At 41.0% G+C, this 18,679-nt stretch overlaps 1 protein-coding gene across 22 annotated transcripts in view; it reads right to left on the minus strand.

Moving 5' to 3' along the window:
- The window catches only part of dock7 (dedicator of cytokinesis 7), a 45,717-nt gene that overhangs the window by 9,160 nt on the left and 17,878 nt on the right, over positions 1-18,679 (minus strand). For 3 of the 22 annotated variants that reach the window (XM_035648557.2, XM_035648559.2, XM_035648558.2), the window contains exons 15-42: positions 17,696-17,813; positions 17,358-17,428; positions 15,897-16,035; positions 15,538-15,639; positions 15,037-15,123; positions 14,035-14,266; positions 13,268-13,432; positions 13,040-13,060; positions 12,495-12,664; positions 11,137-11,229; positions 9,369-9,458; positions 7,935-8,030; positions 7,689-7,829; positions 7,259-7,372; positions 6,676-6,843; positions 6,437-6,576; positions 5,506-5,675; positions 5,187-5,365; positions 4,854-5,036; positions 3,989-4,148; positions 3,356-3,452; positions 2,813-2,830; positions 1,729-1,825; positions 1,515-1,649; positions 1,267-1,419; positions 555-713; positions 347-447; positions 41-233 (exon numbers count right to left, since the gene is read on the minus strand). In XM_035648557.2, the coding sequence (XP_035504450.1) occupies positions 41-233; positions 347-447; positions 555-713; positions 1,267-1,419; positions 1,515-1,649; positions 1,729-1,825; positions 2,813-2,830; positions 3,356-3,452; positions 3,989-4,148; positions 4,854-5,036; positions 5,187-5,365; positions 5,506-5,675; positions 6,437-6,576; positions 6,676-6,843; positions 7,259-7,372; positions 7,689-7,829; positions 7,935-8,030; positions 9,369-9,458; positions 11,137-11,229; positions 12,495-12,664; positions 13,040-13,060; positions 13,268-13,432; positions 14,035-14,266; positions 15,037-15,123; positions 15,538-15,639; positions 15,897-16,035; positions 17,358-17,428; positions 17,696-17,813 (3,592 nt within the window). The remainder of the gene's footprint in view (positions 1-40; positions 234-346; positions 448-554; positions 714-1,266; positions 1,420-1,514; positions 1,650-1,728; positions 1,826-2,812; positions 2,831-3,355; positions 3,453-3,988; positions 4,149-4,853; positions 5,037-5,186; positions 5,366-5,505; positions 5,676-6,436; positions 6,577-6,675; positions 6,844-7,258; positions 7,373-7,688; positions 7,830-7,934; positions 8,031-9,368; positions 9,459-11,136; positions 11,230-12,494; positions 12,665-13,039; positions 13,061-13,267; positions 13,433-14,034; positions 14,267-15,036; positions 15,124-15,537; positions 15,640-15,896; positions 16,036-17,357; positions 17,429-17,695; positions 17,814-18,679) is intronic. The other 19 variants (XM_035648566.2, XM_035648564.2, XM_035648560.2 and 16 more) reach the window with 12 other exon arrangements.

Below are 18,679 nucleotides of genomic sequence, written 5' to 3' on the forward strand. Positions count from 1 at the left end.
AGAGGATAAGTCAAAACATTATTAGTAAAAGTGTCCCTACCTGGAAGGTGACACAGCCCACTGGCAGATACTTGCGGTCCTCCAACATGCTCAGGTACTCGGCAACCAGAGCCGCGCTGTGCACCAGACACTGAGCGGCCTCAGCGTGGTTGTTCCTCTCCGAGTGTTTTCCAGCCATGTTCTGGAGCCAAGTGAGTCGCAAGTCTGGAGATGTCTGGTAACCCTTCGCAATCCTGGAGGCAAAGACACAGACACAGCACACCAAATATCCTTGATCATAGTGCAGAAACATGTTTGTATGTAATATAAAAAAAGGGGGTTGTTTGAGTGCAAATGTATTCTGTACCTGTACATGAGATCTATAAGCATCTCAGGATCTTCTTGGTGCTCCTTCATCTTCACTGTGTCAGACAGGATCATGTGCAGGTTGAACACAAGGTCCTGGACCTGAAGAAAGGAATAAGAAAAACAAATCAGTAACAAGTTGTCGGCCAAATACACCGTTTTCTCACCATGTGATAAGAAAAATAACAACTCGAGGCATGAAGCAGTACCTGGTCCGGGAACGTGGTCTCCCTCAGCTCCAGGTCCTCCTCTGCGTACGTGAGGATGGTCTTCAGAGAGCGACGCAGGAACTCCTCGTTAAAGTTCTGAGAGGTTCCCACCAGCGAGGAGAGGGACATGGTCACCTGCATCTTCACTCTGGCAAAGTTCTGAAAAAAGGGACCACAACAAATTCTATTTTGTCAAGGCTTTTGCATGAAAGATTTAAGCCTCTACTGTTCAGAGCCGATATCCTTTCTCCCTTATAACCTGTTCTGTTCCGTGCTGTGTGAAAAAGTCTGGCTGTACTAGAACAGAGGAAATGACGCGTGAACAATAATTTGGGCCTAAAGTGGACGATTGATTGCGGCGTTTTGGTTTTGTGCTAAATTTAGCGATGCTAAGTGAAAGAAAAATAGTCATGAATCAACACAAGACAATATTGGAGAACCGGCCAACCGACAGTAAGTCCGTTCTTCATATTAATAAGAGATATTTAAAGGAACCAAATCCTTCTGAACAGTCTGTTATCTGAATATGTGAGTGCAATGCACATGGCTCCAGAAGGCTTCTGAACAAGTGAGATTTAATTAGAGGAAATTTCTGGAAGCCTGTCAGGTAGAAACACTGGTACTTCACCACCTCCAGCAATACATCTTAGAGCTATAAAAGCTACACATCATTAGTTCTGAATTTTCAGTTTACAGTAGCAGTTGTGCTCACATTGCCGATCTCAAAGTTCTGCCTCATGAGGAGGTAGAGGGAAGCGCTGGCGTGGGCCCTGATGGTGCTGATGCTGCTGCTGCAGCTCCGCAGGAGTCGCAGACATAGGTCAGCGCACTGCTCTGTCTCCTCCTCGAACAGCAGCTCAGGGAACTACACGGAGCGGAGAGAGAAATGCGCACAGATTAAGAAAATCTGCGATGATAAAATGAAATTAAAAGCGCGAAATAACAGTCCAGTAGTCTAACCTTTGACACCAGAGCCCTCTGTGTGGCAAAACAGTGCTGGAGGTAGAGGGCGCTCTGGTTGCAGGCCATGCTGTGGAGCAGCACCTTCAGCACCCCGCCCAGGATGCTCTCCTTGGACTCTGTCACCGATACCGTCTGGAGGAAGAGGGACACGTGAAGTTCATTTACAAATGTGCTCATGCATGTTTGCATTTTGTCCTGTTTTCTTGCATACCTGTACAATGATCTCCAAAGTGTCCAGAATGATCAGGTTGGCCTCTGTTGCGAGGTTTCCATCAATAAGTGCTTCGTGTTCCAACTCTGCTCTGGTCCTACGATAAAAATGAAGCAGAAGACGCCGTCACAAAGTGATTGCCGACTCCCAAAGTGCGATGCTGATGATTTATTCTGGATTGTTTGCATTAGCAAATTAAATAGTTTTTGTGCGCGGAAGAAAAAGGAAGGTGCTGATGAGAACCTTGGCCAATCCTCGTTTAATGGATATATTTTCATACAACACAATCACAGGTTTTAAAAGATGTTTGTCTCTATCCATGTAAAGTCCTGCAACCTTTTAACCTCAATATTTTCAAATGATCCGTAGCAATAATTCATGATAAATCAGTTGTGCACAGTTAAACCTGAAGCTTCTCTCAGGAGAGGGTTAAGAAATACAAAATTTAATTAAGTGATTAATTAAGTTATTGTCTGTACATGGTACACTAAGTGTCTATGTTTTTGAATATGAAACTACACCAGGAATAAACTCTCAGTTGTTGTCATGTATCTCACTTTTATATTATTCAAAAGAACAAACAGAAACAAAAATCTACGACGAACAATAGCTATGGCTAAAATTGTCTTCATTTTTTCCAGCAGCAACCAGGGAGACACACGAGTCAGGATCCCAAAACAAGAAGCACACTGGTGGTTAAAAAGCAAAAACAAACCCACTGCAACCACTACCAACCCCGAGACAGACACTGTTACCAGGACAGAAGGGCTGATGGGACGGGGAGAGGAGAACCAGGATCAGGGGGAATTTTGTTGGTGCATTTATATGCATGTGTGAACTCAAGAGAGTTAAAATGGAGAAAGAAATTAATTTGAAATGTGGCTTCATCAGTGGCTCAGCCAAAACAAAATTACTACTCAGTTCAAAGCCAAGTTCTAATACAAACTAATAAATCTCTTTTTTTTTTTGTCCATTTCGACTTTCTCCCCACATGCATGACAATACATCATAAACGAGGACCTTGAAAGCAGGGGATGGGGGGAAAATTCAAAGAAGCACACAGCAAATGTGGACCATACAATACCTGACTGATCTGTGACTCCTACATTAACACACAGCAACACGAGAGAACAGATGGAAATTAACAGAAAAACAAAGGCTGGAGCTGAATTTACAAAAGAAAAGAAATCCTATTTTTGTCATCATTTGACAAAAAAGGGCTTAAAAAGTCCTACACAAATATCCGCAGTCAATGGTCAAATGTGGAAATTCTATCAATCGGAAAACATTTTAAAAATAAGTCTGATTTTGTTCTTGTGTAAATCCAGCAAATCATATAGAAGATAATACTGTACAAAATTATGTGATAAGCATTACAAGGTGGACGTGGCGGTGATATTCAGATGAGAGCATTTTCACACACAGCACATTGTTTATATTGTATACTATATCTTCTAAATGATTGAGTCCAATGAAAAAAAATTATTAATTATTAATTTAAGCACACACACACACACACTCAAAAATATCTGTGTATTTACTGCTTCGGTGAATAATAACCCAGGTTCTTTGGTGTCTCTATTTCTGTTACATCAAATTAAAAAAAGTGAATTTAAAAAGAACATACTTGTCCATCTTTTCGCTGTTTTGTCTCCAGTGGGTCATGTCCTTCCTCCATCGAAGGTTCTCCTGACTGCCAAAAGCGCTGCCCGATGGACTCCGCTCTAAATGTTAAAGAAAAAAATTATTTACATTTTTTTTTAATGGTGGTGGAAATGAAGCCAAAAAATAGTCATGTATAGTGTTTGGGATAGGAAAAAAGAAAAAGTCACACGAATGTACTGTATGCATTGCGTAGTTTTTCCTTCTTTCATGTTTTTATTTTACAGAGATCTTGGGATGGTTTATTTTTTAATTTAATTGATCTGAATTTATTCTAATTATTATTATTTTTTCTCCTTTCTATTGGTCGCCACGGGAGAGGAGGGAGGGAAATAAATGGAACGAGGGGGAGAAAAAAGAAATATATATGTATATATATATATATATTTGTTTATGGCTATAAATGTATGTGTATATATGTATGTATATGCATGTGTGTATATGTATGTATTTGTATATATATATATGAAATTGTGTTGGACCTCCCCATAATGAATACAAGCACAAGAATGCTGGGGCTAAAAATTTAAAAATCAAATCAAAAAATGGATCAAAAGAAGAAAGAAATGGTGGTTAAAGAGGCGGTGTGTGCGCTCACCAAGCTGTCCGCGGCTGCGTCGCACCATCTCCTGCCGCGCCCCGATGCTGCCCAGTATGGCCTCCTCCAGCTTGGCCTTCATGTCTTTGGACTTCTTGAAGGTCAGGCTGTTCATTCGCTCAAACGCCTTCTTCCCCTGCATGGTGAACACAACATGGGCCTTGTATCCATGAGGCAGAGGGTGAATGGTTGGATAGAAAATGCACAGCGAAGGATAGTTATTGGCACCACAGCACTCAGCACGCAGAGCAGGTTAGTAGCACGATAGCAAATGTGCAAGCAAACGACAAACAAAAGAGCATAGCAGAAAGAGCTAGGAATGGCAATTAAGTAAAAGGTTGATACTGATTATGGCAGAGGAAGTATTGTGCTTATATTATTTCATGTTCATATTCACCGCTGAGCAGCTTATGTTCTATATGAAAGGGGATAGTACACAGCAAATCATCCACAGAAGAATTAAGAAGTGTGTTTACCACATGTAATAAACAATGTGGTAAACACATTTTGGTTTAGTCGTTATTGGAGCTGATAGGCAGGTCTGAAAGCCAACGCAAAACATAAATCATTGAGTTATGATAGAATTGAGACAGGCAAAGTTGCTTGTTGTGTGTCGTCTTCAATATACAGAATGTTGACCAATATGAATTCAAGAAAAAGAAAAGGTGCATGTATAGTTATCAAAACAGTATAGTATAAGTATTATATCAGCTCAAGGGATTCCCTATTTGTGAAGATGTTAAAGAATGAGGTACACTAAATAAGTAGGGTTATACTACTGTGGATGCCCAAAGCCTTTATGTGTCCATGACAACATTACAGTGTTCGAAAATGTCACATCTTGTCAATTCAGCGAGGGTGTTACCTTGTATTCGAAGCAGGAGACGCAGAGGTAGAGAAGATCCAGCAGGCGGTTGAGCTGGGACACCGACAGGTCCGTGAACCACTTCTGTAACACCAGCTCGTCGGCGTTCTTCAGCACCCACAGCAGACAGATGAGCAGGCTGCGACTGGATTCGGCCGAGAAGCTCCCGTGCTGACGACTCGCCTGGAGAGGTGGACGAGGAGTAGTCAAGAGGGAAATAATGGAGAGAAGATAAGACTAAAAAACATACACAACAGCCTCAAGTTTGTTTATTTTAGCTTTTATATATTCAGGACACTTGTATACATGATGTGACACAAACAGGGATTTTACCTGCGAGTTGAGCAAGAAGCTGCTCGGTCGGGAGATTGGGGAGGCGGTGGAAGTGCCCGCTATCGCCATGGCGACAGTCTGGCTGATCATGCTGTTACCGTCTAACTCTCCCTCTTCTCCACTGCTGCCCACCGCTGCCCCCTGTGGACCGCCTGGTCGACCCCACTGATTATGGGACTCTAGTGACGCAAAAAAGAAAGAGAATGACAAAAAATAAGAACAATGGAATAAACTTCTATGTTGGACGTTACTTTACATAAACTTGACATTAAAAGCTATTTTAATTAGTTCAATATTGTATTGAGCCTCTAATCTTTACCTGTAAAGTCATGGAGCTGTGGTAGCGATTCCATGATGATGCCGATCAGCGGCAGGTAGAGCATGGCAACCCGGGCCTTGACCTCGGGATCGGCGTAGCGTGGGTCGGAGTCGTGGCTGGACAGGAGGTTGTGAACGACGCTCACCACTTTCTTGTGCAGGCCAAACATGCTGCAGTGAAAAGTACAAAAAAAAAAAAAAGGACAAAAGATATTAAATATACATATTTTTTTTAATGAAAAGGACAATATGTGTGAGAGAGAAAGAGAAGCGATTCACATTAAGATACTACTGCATAAATATAACTCACTCCCATCCTAGTCCAACAATAATCCACTTATTTACAAGTCACTATGCGTACAGGCTTATCTCTTGCCGACAGATACGGGGGCTTTTCACTGAAAAAAAATGGTCTAAATCAAGTTCCTTTCTCTGCACTACTTAGCAGTTTATTGGGTAGTCACAAAGACACAATGACACCCATCCATTAATGCGACATGTTTTCCATTATTAGTCCTGAATCCCTGATAAATACACAATTCTGAACCTAAAACTTACACTTCAACTTCGCTTCACGTGTGTGTATTAGGGCTGCAACTAACGATCATTTTTATTATTGATTAATCTGCAGATTATTTTCTCGATTAATCGATTATTGTTTGGTCCATAAAATGTCATAAAATGGTGAAAAATGTAAATCGTGTTTCCCAAAACTGCAAGATGATGTTTTGTTTTGTATACACACCAAAGATATTCAGTTAGCTGTCGTAGAGGAGCAAAGAAAACAGAAACTTTTTCCCCCCCATAAAAACTACTTGAACTGATTCATCCATCATCAAAATAGTTGGCGATTAATTTAGCAGTGGATTACTAATTGATTAATCGATTAACTTTTGCAGCTCTTGTATAGTGCACATCCAACACATACTAACCCCTCATTGTCCGGGTCCAGTATTACAGACAGTTCAGAGAGCACCAGTCCAGCCATATAGTGTTGTTCTCTGAAGGGGACGGACAGCTCAAACATGTTGGCTATCTTCTGGTCCTGGACATGTGTGGAGAACCCAGAGCTCTGTTGTAGAAGAAGAGAGAGTTACAAAAAAAATAAAATCTAAACTTGTCTTCTGACGAGACCATTGTTCAACTTCAAATCCACTTCTTTGGGTCTGACCTGTGAAGTTGCCGAGGACACCGATGGGGAGGGCGAGGCAGGCGGTGTGAGCAGGCTGCAGGGCAGATTGAGGGTGACGTAGTGTTCGTGGCTGCAAATGATCCTCAGGAAGTCAAGCCTCAACGACTCCAGGGTGGGGTTCTGCAAAGTGTACAGCTTTGTGGACACCTGGAGAAAGTGCACATTAATGTATATTCTTAAAAACACAAAAACCGAGAAATGCATCTCAAGAAATAAATAAAAGATCAGTATATGCTGTCAAAATAACTGGCATTTTGAAATATCACAAATTAATCTTTGATATATTCTTAGTGCTGTGAAGTGCTTTATTTATAAATCTTAAAGGGGAACACAGGACCCATCATGAAAGCCATGTTTCACAGGATAATACCTGGCAGTAGCTTTCAATAAAAAAGGGAAAAGAAAGAGCCTGTCTGACATCTCGCTGCTACTGGAATTTACACAGATACCTGCGATACAACTGCTTTCTCTTCTCTCCTCCCGATCCAGCTAGAATTGCATTATCGTGTACCATAAACGCAGTGCTAAAACCCAATGTGTGACAGAAAAATAAGAATCCTACCTGTTTCCAGTATGCCCTGATTAGGGTAAAGACGAAGCCGCGGTCCATGACCGACAGTAAGTCATTGAGGAAGAAGGCCAGACTAGTGTTAAGTCTCTCCACGAGCTCCAGGTCCTAATTGGATGAGAAACAAGTCTTAGAAAAGTTTCCAGATTTAAAATTTCTGCTTTATTATATGGTGTAAAGCCAATGAAATTAACAAATGGGACGATATGACATCTTTTCTGGCTTCAAACTTATTGTGCTACATTGTGAATGCCAGCATTCTTTTTTTAATATTACTTATTTATATAAGTAATATATATATATATATATTATATTACAAAATTGATAAATCTCCTTACTACCCATTTATATAATTAATTTTACTCTATAATGTCCAATGGGAACCCTCTGATACCAGGAGATGTTTGATTGGGTCATTAATTACCTTCTGGAAGCGAGACACGATGTCCCCAGCAATGGTGCTGACCAGGGCCGTGATGTCATCCATGAAGCGCTCCGGAAAACGGTTCTTCCTGGGCGACTCCAAGCGTTCGGTGAAGTAAAGGTGGTGGATAATGCTCTTCACCTGTAGTCACGGTGTTCATTGGGATACAACACATATACATTTTCTGAACTGTGAAGACTGATGAGAAAAAAAGTTGTTGTTTTTTCCTGTGTCCTGATTTCCTACCATGAGTTCAAAGAAAAACCAGGCCTGCTGCAGAGCGCCCTCCCTGACGCTCCCACTGCTCACCACCCACTGGAGGGCCAACTCCTCGTGGAAGAGCTGAGCAGGCGAGTAGAGGACAAAGGAGGTTGAGAGGGACAGAGATGGGAGAGGGAAAACAGAAAGCAACAGGGCCAGAAAAGAAAAAATGTGACGCACCAGTATCGTATCCCTCTAAGTCTCGACTTAAGATATAGCTTGATCTACATGTTGTATAACCTGAAACCAGGTTCCCAAATGTGTATTTACTTCTGGTGGAACTATAACCTAACTGACTATTGATGGATGTGACATGTCACGTCAGATCTCTCGTCATTTTGGAAGCCAAAACTACTAACAACAATACTAACATTCTCTATATGAAAGTATGATAAAGTCCAGTAAAACTCCTGCACCCCCAACACTGAAAATTTGATTAAAGAAAAGGTGAGGTTAGACGTCACAATTCAGGCAACAAAATCCCAAAAGATCAAAAACTAATCACAAAAAATATTATAATTGTGTGCAACAATTTCTTATTTTTTAACTATGAAAAGATTCAAACTTACCACCATGCAAATAGAACTTTTGTGTTGTGTTAATATATTAGTTTTTTTCTTTTTTTTACAGGGAGAGAAAAAATTCCTTTCTTTTGCATGGAGAAAGAAATTCTTCTTCTTCATTCCTGTTGGTGTGCATCAATAACTTTAGGTGTGCATTTTTATGCAAAACCAGCATCCAACGCAAATCTGGCCAACACACTGACTTTGGTCCCGTCTGGCAAGTCTTCCTTAAATCTTGTTGATATAATAACTACAGAAAACTGGCAGAAACTGATTGATAGACACATTTTTTTGGTCTATATATTATCTTTGTGTTGCCTGCTGAAAGGCAATTTATATATATCAGATTTATATTTTTCACTAAGAACATTATTTCTACCTGTTCAAAAAATACTAATTTACAATATAGTATAGCACAGTAAAAACTGAGCAAACTGCATCTCCCTGTGGAGGACCATGAAAACCAGTTGAAAGCTGTAGGTGAAAACCAAGTAGGTGGTCCCTGAGTTAATTTTTTTTTTTTTTTTTAAATAAAACATATCTTAAAATAAAAAATTGTATTCTGGTAGCTAACATTAGCCACCTGTTTGATTTGCTGAAGGTGCACAATGAACGAAGACTTCCCAGACTTTGAGTGTTACAACCTTTTGTAACACACCGTCAGCGTGAGCCAGACTAAAAAAAAACAGCATTCATTTCACATCACATTCAGCATTCGACAAGACTCCACGACCACCAAATACGACATCAACCAATCGGGAGGAAAAAACATCCACAAGAACAAGACAAGGTGAGGAGGCGGGTAACGAAGAGGTGGGCAGGGTTTGGCTCCTCCCCCAGCGCAAGTGGCTCTAACCTTTTTCGTGGGCAACCGTCCTGTTAAAGTTTGCAAGAAACTGGCGCTCTCAGTGTGCGAAGACATGCGATTGCCACAGCGCTCCATGGCCTATGGGTGGGATGAATGGAACGGTGACAACAAGGTTAGTGGAGGCGCAACGAGAGTGAGGTTGCACCTTTTTTTTTCCCAGCACACAGAGAAATGTGTCTGCTGGGTCTCTCTCTCACACACACACACTCTCACACACACACACACACACTACACAATTTTGTGATTGCTCACACATACTTGTCACGCATGAAGACAGACAACAGTGAGACACAGGACAGGGCCACAACACCTGTGCGTTGTACCCATAAGCTATAACATCTGTAGTCTGAGTTCCTTGAAGGAGGGATGCAAAATGGCTGCATAAAGAGCCATGAGATCAAGTGAACACATCAAATTGATTTATTTTCCTTGATTTAACAGCAATTTGCTTATGGATGGGCCATTCTGCATCCCTCAAGGTGAATATATTACTTCAGAGACATAAAAAAGAAACATCCTTCAGTATAAAAATGTATTATTATTTAAAGTTGAACGAAAATAATGTTCCATTTCAGGTTCAATGCAAAATAATGCACGTGCTTTGTCAATGTAAGCAAATTTAATTTCGCATGAATATCTAACAATGATTTAATGATTATGATATGCAGAATTAATTTTATCTTTGAGCCTTCATATTCATAATCTTGCACGTTAACCAATAAATAACGATGGGTTATGTCGCGACAGAGGGACATAACATCAGGAAGATGGAAAGTGAAGCGGACGATGACCTCACATGTACACACTCTTTCACACTCGCAGATATACCATGCTCCAGTGACAGACTGTGAATGCTATAGATGGTTAGTAAAAACAATCATGCAGGGATACTAGCAGAGCGTGAGAGGGACTATGGGATTAAAGCAGTGACAGTGAATAACTGTTAAAAACAAAGATGAGAAAAGGAAATGATAGAGAAAATAATATGAATGCAAAACTACTCTGCTGGTGAAGATGATTTATAACACTACTCTTTTTCTCCACCACTCCCAACATCTTCTGTGAAATACTCTATGTCTTGTGTTTTAAGTTTAAGCAATAACTGACCGGTGTAAACTGAAAGCAGCAGGTGAGCTTGATATGAAAAGAAAGGGAGGCCAACAACGTCCTAGATATCATAAGCGCGGCTAACTCATGTTTTCAATTCAAATCTGGCATTGCATCTGAATTTTGAATGTGTGTCTTTTGCTGCAAGTCATGAGAAAAAGAGAAGTGTTAGGTCTGTGATTGGTGGGATGACACCTGAGACTCTAGCATGGCAGGTTGAGGGTCATGGAGGCGGCTGTGACTCCCATGTATGGGATCATGGGAGAGTTGTTGTGATTATAATTATTCAAGAATACTGTAATATTTTGAAGTTTTGGTTTTGTACTACATTGTCCATTTTGTAAATGGTTTGGTTCTCCCTTGTTTGGAGGAATACAGCAATTTTATGATGGTCATTTGACCGGAAAACTACTGGAAGCATCTAGACAATATGTTGAGTAACAGATTTAAAAAAATAGGACAACAAAAAGTTAAAATCTTAGGATAAAGATCTCCCCCATACGCCCAACAACCACCTTCCTATCCATAACCGTGACACTAGTACTCAAATAAACCAAAACTCAAAATATTCCAGTATCCCTTCGAGGTGAATACGGTGAGTTATTTTTGTAGTGAGGCAGAGTGGAGTACGGGGCATTCATAAAACCACCTGCATGGTTTCTGGGGCGGACCCAGGGCTGGATCCCCAGGGAGCACTCTTACAGCCCATGGTGTGCACCCACGAGTTGGAGCGGTCTAAGCCCTAGGGGTGCCGAGGTCAAAGGACACAAGGCAGGCAGGGAGGGAGGCAAGGAAATAAGCGAGCAGCACGGGGGAAGGGGAAGGAGGAGGGAAGGCATAATGAGACGTTACAAAAAGGTTTCTGAAGTCAGCATTGCTGGAAGGTGCCGAGGGCCAAAAACAGGTTAGCGGGTCAGTAAATCAAAAGTCCAAATCATCACCACAGAGGGAACAAAACACATACGGGTTCTCTATCTCTCTCCCTTTCTCTCTCTGTGCAAGAAATAACTTCCCCTCCCTCAGAGACAAGAGAAGAAAGGTTTAGTTAAGTATTAGCAGCAAAGGGAACAATCATCAAACAGAGGGGGCTGCATCCATCACGTCATGGTTAAAAAAGTACAGCAAGACCATTGGAGAGGCACATTGCATCATTCACTCGCTGCTGAGGTTACATGTTGGGTTAAATCAAAGCAAAATTACAAATTACACCGGACAAAATGCATCACAATAGATCAATTAAATCACATGAAAAGGGGGACAAAGAAAGTTGATTATTAAAGTCTTTAAAAAAGATCTATGTCTATAGAAACAATGTCCAAGGCCTGTTTGAAATACATCACATAGCAATAAGAGCTGCTAGAGCACTGTTCATGTCAATGTTAAAATATTTAGAGGACCTATTTGTCTTTAAATATTAAATATAGAGTGTCTCTTTTTTTTTCCTTTAACAGAAAAATAACACTGATCTAAAGTTGCAGCAGGCTCAAGTATAAATACAGACACCTGGTTTATCTCCTCACAGCATCTGTTTTACTGGTGAGACAACAACTTGTATGCCTTTCACAGCCTTAGCATATTGAGCATTGTGTGTGTACATGCGTGGATGTGTGTGTGTGTGTGTGTGTGTCAGGTTGGTGTTACAGCGGTTAGAGAGATAAGATGTCCAGGCTTGTGTTTACGCATTGGCATATTTGGTTATGCAGTGTACATGGTGATAAAATGGGCCCCTGGGTCACTGTGCACATGAAAGACCTCTCTACCTTGATGCGAGTTAAGAACTATAGATCCAGTAGAATCATCTCACACAAGGCCTGTTTGAAATACATCACATAGCAATAAGAACTGCTTGAGCACTGTTCATGTCAATGTTAAAATATTTAGAGGACCTATTTGTCTTTAAATATTAAATATAGAGTGTCTCTTTTTTTTCCTTTAACAGAAAATTAACACTGATCTAAAGTTGCAGCAGGCTCAAGTATAAACACAGACACCGTTTGGGGACCTTACCTTGCTGCCAATGATGGAGCGGACCTCGTCGTCGGGAGAGGTGGGGGTACCAGATATGTCGGGGTTACTGTTGCTAAGGCTACGGGAGCGGTTGAGGTTGAGGCTGGCTGGTCGGATGGCCGAGCGAGCCATGGTGGCGTAGTGAACAGAACCTCCCAACCCCCCCGGGCCTGGGACGACACAAAGAGTGGAGGGAAGATAGGAGGAGTGGGATGAGATGGAAACTATGGTAACCGATGTGACGGTTGCATTTGAACTCTGCTCCCAATGCTCACATTCCAACCTCACCCATAGTGAAGCTGACATTGCACTCAACACTTCACCTTTGCATTTGGTGAAGCCACAAGCTAAGTTTTTCAATTGAAAAACAAGAATATATTTAATCATAAAAGATGACATGGTATATGGAGCAATCAATATGTCTTGGTAGTGGATAGTTTATGAGCTAATATGGGGTCTGCGGGAAACTATGTCTTCTACTGCACATCAGAATTACACCTAATTATAATTCAAAAGGAAGAACAATAGCAGTGGACCATATCTACCTGTTAAGGATGAGTTGGGGTCTGTGTTGACGAAAAAATGGATGTGGGAGAAGAAAAAAAAGAAAAGCAAAAGATAAAAAGAAAATAGATGACGACAAATGATGGCAGGTAGGTTTGATCACCCAGTGAGGGCGAGTTGGGGGTCGGGTGAGGTTAATTTAGTGGAGAAAACAAGAACAGACATAAAATAAAGAAAAAAAATGTGAGGAGGTTAAGCGCAATGAATACCTGGCGACGGGGCGTTGGGGTCAGTGCTGGGCAAGCGGAAGACGTAGTGGATGTAAGAGGAAAGCAGGCTGTTGCGGCCGTGCATGTCCTGGCTGGTGTCCAGGTACTTGTGAAGCCGGTTCACTATGGATGCCATGACCTCGAAGGATGCCTGGCCCAGGTTCACTAAACAAACAAACAAACAAACACAGACAGAAGCAAATTGACAAAAATTCAAAAATGCCGACATAGACAAATAGCAGAGTAGAAAGTTGCCACAGGGTGACCCACATACACAGAAGACAATCAAAAAGATGTTCACACAAAAACTACTGTCTTAGCATAAATATTTTTGGCTCTTTGTGTAGCGCTCACAAAGTTCTTATACAAATATTTTTTGGAATACTCACGATTCGGGTGGCTGCCTCCACATTAAAAATGTAACGTTTACATCAGGAAAGGTTTTTTTCTAGAGTGACCATGACTGATTTTTTTAAAACACAAATTTAAGTTTATTATAGGAATTCTGTGCAGGTGTTACTGTGCAAAATAGAGTGGGTACTGTATAAAAACAAAGGATATCTACTTTTTTATTTTCCTTATTTAATTTCAGACCATTTGTTCCCTAGTAATTCACACAACACCTATCTACACCACAGGTATGTTGCAGTTGGGCCCTATTGTCATGGCCTACTGTACTCTATGTTGATTCACTACCATCTTCTCTGTATACCACAACAACCATCAAGCTCATGGCTTTTTAACATAAATGTGAAATGGTAACGTACCTATCTGTCCAGCAATGACCGGCGGCCGCACGACGAGCAGCACCAACTTGTCGAGGAGGAGATGAAGGAATCGAACCACGGGCTCCAGCTGGGAGGAGTTGAGAGCCGCGATGCTGGACTTGAGCTCGGCCTCCAGGTTGTTCTCCATGATGCGGATGTCTCCTATCCTGACAGGGAACATGTGCTCATCCAGGGCATGGACCAGGGCAAAGAACTTATCCAGGTACTGGTCCTAGAGAGAGAGGAGAGCAAGGCACAGAGAGTGGAACATTTGTTAGTAAAACAAATGCAATGCAGAAATAGATATAGAAATAGGAGAATGGTATCAAAACCGAAGAAGAGAAGAAAAAGGGGAGAAATTACAAAGACGGATGGCTAGAAAAGAGAACATAAAAAGAAGTAACCAAGCTTACAGGATGTTTAAGTTATAGCACGGTGATGAAAAGAAAAGGCAGTCGACAAACAAAAGTACACTTGGATCTCCTTGTCTGTAACTCTGAGCTGGCAAGTTGGCAAACCGCAGGACGAACATTACTACAAGAACACTAGGGAACCCGGCGAGTCCCATCGACGCCAGTGGCAGTGATTTATGATCACATTAGTCCCAGTTAGGCTCCTGTGAAACCACAGTCGATCCCCTCCACACCACCGCCGACGCGGAGATGGAGGAGACCAGGAGGCGGTGAGCCTCACCCCAGTAATGAGCTGGTGTTTGGGAAGGGATTCCTGTCCAAATGTGAAAACAATGTAGGGCTGTTTCTTTTCACTTTAATTAGAATTTAAAATTATTATGTTTGTCTAATGTCACGAAATGAAATTTATTCTTTGGCAACTAATACAATGAAGCTGTTATTCTTCATTCTTGAAAATTTGGTCGTGTTGGTACATTGGGGTTTTAATATTCCAGCAGCTTCCCACAGCTCATATGCATAGACAGATGGTATCAAAAAGAAAGAAGGGGCAGAGTAAGAGAGGTGATGAGAGTAATTCCCCCACTGTTACCTGTGTGTGGATGGCTGAAACAGCCACCACTTCCACATTGAATACTCCTCGATGGTTATCCACCCACTTCATCCCTGGGAGAGGAACCTGAAGAACCACGACGCACGGTTAAATCTGTTATGCACTGGCAAGGTTTGCATTTTCCAAAAAAAATAAAAAAACACTGCTCCAATCCTTCTCACCCACAAAAAAATTAGCATGATGAGTATTGATGATTTTAAATAACCCACTCCAGGATTACCTGATAAAATGCTTCAGCATAATATCATTCATCATGTCCTATCCTTAAAACACTAAGAGGACACCTATCTTGGGTCACATTTAGCACACCAGTTCCTTACCACGCATAGTAAATGAAAAAATACTTAATAAAGCAATACACATAGACAAAACATATCATAACTGCCCCCTGGAGACTTTATCTATGATAAATTCATGCTTTAATTAATTATTCCACGTATTAAAAAGCTCACATCCTTAAAAAAAACAAATGTGTCTTACATCTGGGGAGAGAACAGAGTAGGATTGTGGTGGTTTCTCCAGAGACACGGGAAGACAGAAGTGTCCTGTCCGCAGACGCCCATTCTGCAACATGGGGATCCACTAAAAGTGAAAGAAAAATTTGTGTATTTATATAATGCATATCATAAATTAATCATGGTGTTCAAAAGGCTTTAGGTGTACATGTTAGCATATGTCCAAAATTATGTGTTGAAGAAAGAGTGACCCCTAACTGTCTGTAATGCACTTGAGAATGAGCATGTCCAAGTTTATACTTAAGCCAGCACATACAGCTGTTACTTGTAACCACGGTAACGGCCTATATGGTCACTGTGGCTACACTAGTGACTGTTACCCACCGTGTATCCCACAGGGGTCTCCAGAGGCGTGTTCTGCTTCTGCTGGCAGCTGACATGGTAAAAGGTGAAGAGAATGTGGTGGTGGTCCGACAGGGAGGCAGGCAACTTGATCTTGACCTCGTCATGAAAGTCAGGTGATCTGATGACAGAAATTATCAAGAATAATGCAAAAAGCATACAATAACAGTGTTGGAAGCTAATTTTTTCGTCATCTGGTTCAGGCTACCATGGCATTATGTAAAAACACAGATATATATATATATATATATGAATTATGACTTGGGAATGTTTGTCTCAAGGCAGAGTAGGGGTTCGTTTTGGAGGAGATATAACACTTTATAATTCACTTCAGTTGAATTCTTTATATTCCCCCATGAGGAATCTTTGTCTGCAAGCCAATGCCCCCAAAACAAAAAACCCACAACTCCAGCAGGCCCATTAACAAACCCACAAGGATTTGCCTTGAGAGTGGAAGAGACTAAAAACTGTTCAAAATGGCCAGATTTCTCATGGGAACAAACATTTTTCTCCTGAATCCAGAAAAGGAAAAAAATCCTTAAGAAGGAACCACTTTCCGCGGTAGGAAGGACTACTGTTGATCAGCAGGGCGCGTTACACCAAAGCAAAAAAAGCAGATAAGCATAAAAGGTGGAAGCTTTACAACACAAATCTTATAAAAGAGCGCATTGGCATTCATTTTTTCCCCTCATTTTTCTTTAAAGGGGCTGACAAAAGAAATATTGTGCCATTTCTGAGCGAAATGTAGACTGTAATTGACCATTAACTCTAAGCACTTACACGGGCCAGGTATAAGCTCCTCATGCATGATTGTCCTAGTCACAGTGGTACATTACTCACAGGTTGATTAACTCTGGCCTTGAATGTTTGACCCCTGGGTGAAAAATGACAAAACCACTGGATGTCGTAAAAAAAAACACCTAATAGTGGTGATAAAATATTAGAGACCCCCTCAACTCTTATGTACAGATGAAAGGAACTCGTGACAAGGACACCACATGACAATAACCGGAAGGTTGACTCAACTCTTTCTTTAATGAACGCCATCAAAGGTGAGGCAGTGGAGGTGTTAAGAGTAGATGTCACGATAAAGTTGAATTAAAAGGGAACGTTTGTGAGTTTAATTACCCCGCCGTCCGTGCGAGGCGACGAATTTCAGCTTTTCAGAACCTACAGTTAACATAGCTCTGCCAAGATAAGCCGTTAAATAAATCACGCTGCGATAACTACATAATGACGGACATTAAAAAAGAGTAAGAAAAGCGAACAAGCGTATGTTCTTGATATGGAGATTTTTGGATCTTTGGATAAACCCTAATTTCACCTACCTTTCCAGGCTGATCACTCAAATTGTAATTTGACCAATTTCGTGAATGCTCTAGTTAATTTTTTGATCAATTTGCAACAATTAAACCCAAACACGCCAAAAGACAAATGACTGACCTGTTGTGGTACACCACAGCGGTGTAGGCCTCTTTAGCGAAATCTGCACAGCTGGACTTCCCGAATATCACCTGGCCGAACATAAAAACCATACTGACGTTCTGTGATTATGCCCCATGATGTATTCCTTTTTTTATCATGCACACAGATGTAACATAATGCGAGGCCATTCTATTGCACAGCTTTTTTATCGCTACATTAAATCAACATAAAACAAACATTAAAAACGTCAAATGGTAAAAGTCTGCAGTCTACAAAACTACGGCTACAACCGCACTAAGACTGATTAATAAGTGGGAATTGTTTTATTTATTTTATGGCATCTCGGGATTACGTACCGGCATTGCGTTGTTTGGATCCTCTCCGTTCATAAATTGCACTTTCACTGTAATGTTGCGGGCGGAGCCTTGGCGGTTGGCAAAGTTAAGGCTCTGAGGGTTCACATACAGCAGGTTCCTGCAAACACACAGCGACACAGAAAACAAGGCGCATCAAAAAATGATATTCAGATCAATGCAAAAGACACATAAACATTGATATGTAAACTCTAGAGTTATTTCGAAAGTAACTGATGATATTGTCTAGAAAGATTCATTTAAATTGTATAATCACACTATGTCATGGAAAAAGGGTTAAACAAATATGTAAACAAGTGATTTAAAAGCACAAATGAACCTTAATAACCATCTGATAACTATAGCAAACATCTTTGAACGTGCTTGACCGTGTTACCTTGCATGGTTACATCAGATTAAGTGAACTGAGAAATTGTAAGGGGCATGGCCACCATGGTAAGTAAACCACAGTCTGATTGGTGAATACAGGAGGCTTGGCCTGTCAATAACCATGGGGGAAAAAATATCATAGAACAGGCTGGATGATATGAGGTCGGGATGGATTCCGTTTGCCTAAGAACTGATAATTTGAGAGAGAAGTCAATCATTCAGTGACAAGCCAGTAACATTAAAGATAACTTTTTTTTTCAACCTTTCTTTTCTGGATAATTGATAACCCTCCCCACAAAATGTAGCACAAACTTGACAGGTCTAGAGATTAAGCGACACACCACACTGCATCCCAGCAAACTCTCCTTTCATAAATTGTATGACGGGCCTCGGCTGATTCTGCCACGTAAACTTGAGAGTTTAAAATATTAACTTGTTGTATTTTACAATCTTGGTCACTGCTGTCGTTGTCGCCAGTACAAAAAATACTTAAATTGTGACTGCCCTTTTGGGAAGAAATAGTAGGGGGAGGTCCGAGAAAAGGAAGTACAAAGTAATCTGGGATCAGCTGTCAAACCACAAATGACGAAGTTGAGT

This window comes from Scophthalmus maximus, chromosome 13 (genome assembly GCF_022379125.1).
Source record: "Scophthalmus maximus strain ysfricsl-2021 chromosome 13, ASM2237912v1, whole genome shotgun sequence".
NCBI lineage: Eukaryota > Metazoa > Chordata > Actinopteri > Pleuronectiformes > Scophthalmidae > Scophthalmus > Scophthalmus maximus.